General features: G+C 42.0%; 1 protein-coding gene across 2 annotated transcripts in view; it reads right to left on the minus strand.

Annotated features, from left to right (window-relative positions):
- AP3B1 (adaptor related protein complex 3 subunit beta 1) overlaps nt 1–5,166 on the minus strand; it is a 152,912-nt gene extending 147,746 nt beyond the window's left edge. The window contains exon 1 of one of the 2 annotated variants that reach the window (XM_021531843.4): nt 4,867–5,166. In XM_021531843.4, the coding sequence (XP_021387518.3) occupies nt 4,867–4,997 (131 nt within the window). In that variant the 5' untranslated portion in view covers nt 4,998–5,166. The remainder of the gene's footprint in view (nt 1–4,866) is intronic. The other variant, XM_085567241.1, reaches the window with a different exon arrangement.
- Between the last annotated feature and the right edge of the window lie 834 nt (nt 5,167–6,000).

Genomic DNA, 6,000 nt, shown 5'->3' on the forward strand with positions numbered 1-6,000 from the left:
AAATAAAAAAGCCACAAAAATATAGTAACAACATTACAGAGAGCTACAGCAAATCAACAGTTCATTGCTTGCATCCTCATATTTGCCAAGTGCATAGCAATAAGAAAATATTCACTGTGTGGTACTTCCCATCAGATCTGAGAGTTTTCAGCTGGAGAAGTATTCTGCAATAGTACGCCTCCATTTGTACACTGCATTTAGTTCCTATCCTTGTACTGACCAGAGGGTTCAGATTTTATCTTGTACACTCATCAGTTCATCCAAACCATTCATCTTTGCTGGGCTGTATACCCTACCAAAACTGGCATATAACCATATTGGTGGGCATAGGGCCATTTTAACAGATGGAGAAAGAAAGTAGTTGTGCCAATGAGCTAGTGGATGCATCAAGTTTGAAAATTAGAGCTGGAGTCTCCTCCAAGAATTTCACAAATGGCAATCTATGTACAATCTCTCCATGACTGGTTGAACAGAATATGCCAAGACAAAACTAGATCAATTTAAGACTCCAAGAACACCTCTGGCAGCTGTTGAAATCAAGTTTTTAGCTCCAATAGGTTTGGAAAAGTCTTCTGCACAGAGAATTGGGGAATGAGTATCTTAATGAAATCACCACCTTCAGCTCTCTGCAAAATAGGCTTGCAAATCTCTGCAAAGAAAAATGAGTTTGCAGCACTGCCGAGTTTTCTGACGATGGCTCAACAAAACATGTAAGCCAGACCTGCAACAAAAAAGTCTAATAAATTATAAATGTATTTTGCTTGGCAGAAATAGTTTAAAGATGAAAATCAATAAAGTTGAAAATGTGTGTTACATATTTTGCCATCTGCTTCAATACTGCACTTAACAATTGACATCTACTGATGTTACTCCTATGGTTCACCCTTAAGTTTTTACATTTTATCAGCTAAAGCAATAACTAGTTTTATTGCTGAAATTGTACCACTTACAAGTACCAAACATTATTATATTTTCATTTTACATGCAGGCAAGTTTTGTTTAAAATGCAATTAACATAGACAAAAATCCTCTGTCCATCTGCGATTAACTGTAGGCAGTTATAGTTGTACCCTAATATATGCAATTAACAGGGATTCTGTGTTTCTAATTAACTCTCTAAGTACTCTTACATGTTGGAAGGTGATTAGAATTTTCACTCCTCCACTTGGAACAATAATGATGTAATAAGGCATAACGTAACTATAACAATGTTCTATAAACTTAAGTGATGTAAATCACATAGTATTTCTCTACACTAAACAGATCTTGAAAATCCAACTGGCAGTACTTACTGCATGGAGTCTGTCAGTCTAAAACTGGGAGAAATAGCTTGAGGCCCACATGCTGGATTCAGCTTGTACATAAGATTCACATAACCTATCGGCTCTTACAAATTTTCTACTGAAAACATCTGTTATGGCAAAGATTTCTCTGCAGACTGCCTCCATTACTCTGGTGACCAGAACCTGACCCTTTCTCTTCTTTTTGAAACATGCGAGACATGTGAATATCTAGAATATTCCAGTTCACAGGCAAGTGTCAAACTACCAACCTGGACACACAAATACATTCTTAAAGCATAAATACACAAATTTTATCAAGGAATATCATACTTGCCAGTTCAAGTTCATGATCAGTTCAAGTGTGAAAGAGAGGAAGCAAAACAAAAGGCATCTCCAGTCATGCAACAGGGCCCTTTCCACACAAGAAGGTAAAGACTGACTCATTTCAGATATGTAAGATCTTTCAATTATTTAGTTGTTGAGATGCTTAACTGAAAGAACACAAAAATTCCATGCCCCGAACACCAGATCTACTTCATTCATCTCACTAACCAAAAGGCTTTAACAGCAATGCATACCAAACCCACAAGTTCTATTTGCCTCTTTAGTCAGGATTAAATACACATAGAAAAAGCTAGCACCAATATAATACATTTGTAATGAAATCTCTTATTCAGTAACAGTTTTAGTTTAGCCAACACTGGTAAGAAATCAGTTTCATATGTACTTGTTGCAATACTACAGCGAGATCAGGAAACCCTCCTCCTCATCTCCTCTCTTCTGTCCTGAACATGTACAGTCATCTCACAGACGCAGACCAAAATTGTGGTTTTATGTTTTCTATTTTCTTTCACTGCAGTGGACACATACAGTATATCATCTAATGAGAAACAATGTTTACACATGGTGTGTGCAACATAATGCACCTTGTGTATATTAAGATAAGAGACCATGAAATAAACAGTTATCTTTAATTATCTTCTAACAGTAAAACTACACTTTGTCAGGATAAAGATGTCACCAGGACAGAAATTTTGACAAACTAATATATTTTCAATACTGATAGCACACATTTTAACCAAACTACAATACAAGCATAAAAATACTATGTTCATTAATCAAATTGAAATTATATTTGTAATTGAAAGTTAGTGGATAGATCATTGAATGTTCAAGGTAAAAAAGGCAGCTTTATCAGGAGAATAACACATAGGCTTTTGCACCAAGGGATACTCAAAGCTTTTACATGAGATGAACTTCAGCAGAGTAGACCTACTAAAATATGAGGAAAAAAATCAGGACAAATACTTCATATTTGACTAACTTTGGATTTCAGATTTAAGTCTACCAATACTGATTTGTGCCTCTGCGTGGGCTCTTCTGTCTCAAAATCAGAGACAACTTATTCTAACCACTTCATTATCTTCCTAACCATTTTGGCTTACTTCTTCATGACAAACAGGGAAGACGGACAACACAAAGAAAAAAAGACTGGAACTTTTTCAATTAAGTGCTTACAGTAGTATCTTGATACTCATACATTAACTTCATTATATTGTTCTGACTGACTGGCAACAGGCAAGCACAGGGCTCTGGTCCAGCTGTTATGTTCTGGGCCATGAATTATATATGTATCCCTCTGCTGAGTAGGATTATTTCTTGTATCATCAGAAGACCTAAGGAAGAATCCCCCCTTCCTCAGCAACAAAAAAAAGTTTGCCAAGCATTGAAACAACACAATAATATCAGACATGAGTATAGCAGCAATGATGAGAAAATCTAGAGAGATCAGCAAACAACCTTTAACGAGCTTAAGAGTCATTTTCATTTCACTAGTGGAATATTTCACTAAACCCACACACCTTCATGCACAAGATCCAAGGACACATCTTGCACTTCTCTATATTCTCTTATATTGCCTTGTGATGAGCAGGTTTTTCACTATTACTAGAGTGAACTATTAGAAACACAATGTATATGCTTGATGAATGAGTACTATATTTTCCAACTGGAGTGCTACAGTCTGCTTGTCTAACAATAATCCTCACTTGCAGTCCAGTGGTCTTTCCACACTACACAAATCACCTTCCTTGCACAGCATCTGTTCCTCAACTACCCAATTCATACTCAGAGCTTAACCACACAAGTGTTAAGCTGAAGCGAACTGCATTAAGTGACTTGTGGGTAACACTCTATTTCAGCAAGAATTTGCTTGTCAGCTACAAAAGACCACAGACAGCTGTCTGTTTTCCTCTCAAGTCATTCCTTTAGATGATTACACTCCTGTAAGAGCAAGTCTAGAGGAGCAGTTATTACTTTGGCATGCTTACATATCACAAGCTGCTGATTCTTCCATACTAAAAGACATCCATATACATACACATGTAGAAAACATCTCAGGACCCCAGAATCCTGTGATCCCTGTGATCACTAGGGAGCCTTAGGTAGAATCACTCACTTCAGCTTCTGCATTTAATAAAACAGAGATCTATACTTCCCCTGCAAAACAGTCATAAGTTTATGAGCTATTTAGAAAAGTATGGCCATGATCAATGATACTTTACCACACCCTCCACCCCGTGGAAAAAAGAAAGTTGCAAAATAATAGTTTGAAAATAAAGTGCCAAGTTGTTTCTATGGAAGGAGACAAGGAAAGAAGAGTGCAAACAATGTAAGTCAGCTAAAACACACAGATCTACAAAAGTACATTTATACTAGAGCAGAGAAAATTTGAACTGGAACAGAACAAAAAAGTGAAGTATTTAGCAAAATAGAAGGGGAAAAAGAACTGAGACTCATCTGGCAAACTGAGGAGGCCCATCAGCTACTGCCTCATAGAGCTAAGCATTAGAGTGCCCGCAGCTTCATGTTTTCATGATTTACTCTGCTGTAGCTCACAAATAAACACATCAGTCGAGGTTTCCAGAGCATAGATGTTCTCTTTGTGCAGAACAATCAAACTGAAGACGCAGCAATTGATTTTCTAATGTACATGAGACCTTAAGTTTATGGTGCTTTTTATTGGTTGCTCTTGGAATAGATTTCCAATTTGTTGTAGAATACAATTCCAGCTTAGCAAACCTTTTGATCCTTTCATTTGGACATTCTTCCTCTCCAATCCACTTTTACCTTAAGGAGCTGAAAGCTATTTATACCAGTGCACTTGGCTGGGTGTTTTTTTTACCTTTTTCATTTCCTCATTTTGACTTCTGACCAAGACACTGTTAACACTGTTAACACCCACTTCGAGCTGGCCGCCTCGACTTGATCCACTACATTTCCAACCACAACTATCACGAACACTTCTTTTTACGAACATTTTTTATATATACATACACATTTGAAGGCAAAATTAGGACAACTCCACCGCGGTTAGAGGAGAATCGATAAGCAGTTTTTCAAACAAACTAAAAGAATCAGTTAAAGGTAACCCACTATGTGAGCACACTTTAAACGTACGCACGGGAACTTTTCCGCGGAGTCACGACGGCAGACAAGCGGAGGCGCGGCGTGCCCCTGGAGCTGCCGCTGCCCGCGGCTGCCCGCCAGCCCCGCACCGCCCGCAGCCCAGCGAGCTCCTTACTTCTTGGTGTCGCTGCTGAAGAGCCCGAAGGCCGCGGGCGCCGAGGGGGTCACGGTGGGAGCCGCCTCCTGAGCCAGCTCGGGCGCCGCCTCTCCGCCCTGCTCGCTGTACGTGAGCCCGTTGCCGGACATGCTGCTGCTGCTGCTGCTGCTGCTGCTGCTGCTGCTGCTGCTGGCCCTGCTGCTGCTGGCGCTGCTGGCGCCGCTGCCGCCCCCTCCCCGCCGAAGTTGCCGAGGCGGTGCTGCCGGCCCGGCGCTCTCCCGGAAGCCGGGCGGTCACGCGGCGGGGGCGGGGCGGCCCGGCCCGGACGTGCGGCCGGAGCGGCGGCTCGGCCGGGGGAAGGAAGGGCCGGGGGAAGGGCCGGGCCCGGCAGGGGAAGGGCCGGGGGAAGGAAGGGCCGGGCCGGGCCGGGCCGGGCCGGGCCGGGGGAAGGGCCGGGGGAAGGAAGGGCCGGGCCGGGCCGGTCCGGGCCGGGCCGGGGGGAGGGCCCCGGGCGGGCCCCGGGCGGGCCCCGCCGCGCCTCGGCGTGCCCGGCCCCTGCCGAGCCCTTAGAGTGCAAAGCTTGGCCTGGAGCACCGGCTGGGCTGTTGCTTCTAGTGACCGTGTTACGAGTGCTAGTACTCCACGCTGACGGTAGAAGTAAGGTAACCTAGACTTCAAGCGACGCCAGAAATATAAAAGTGTAGTTAGAAGTCTTCTGAGGGAAGTTTTTCCTGATTCCTTTTTACATAGGATTGTAAAAAGGAATAATCCTGTGTTTTCCCATGTGCATCTTTCCCATCTCCTCTGTGTTCATAAAAACAGCCGTCAATCCATCTCCTGACATATGCCCGTGAAGTGCAACCTTTTCCTCCTTAGAACTGATTTCCAAAAGGTTACCTATCCACAATCAATACTTTTTATCTTGAAGAGAAAGAAAGGAAAAAAAAAAAGCAGGGGGGATATTTTTTTCTGCAGCAGCTTTTTTACTTGCTTGCTTTACAGCAACTTCTACTTTTCTCATTGAAACTGAGCCAACACAAAGCAAATTTTTTATTTATCTTTTTATTTAATCCTTTTTGCAAAACTATTTACCAGTAAAGGATTTATTAAGGGTATGGGGCTGCTGTAAAGGTAGCTATCTTCAATAGCTGC

Source organism: Lonchura striata, chromosome Z (assembly GCF_050655825.1).
Source record: "Lonchura striata isolate lonStrDom1 chromosome Z, ASM5065582v1, whole genome shotgun sequence".
In the NCBI taxonomy this organism is placed as follows: domain Eukaryota; kingdom Metazoa; phylum Chordata; class Aves; order Passeriformes; family Estrildidae; genus Lonchura; species Lonchura striata.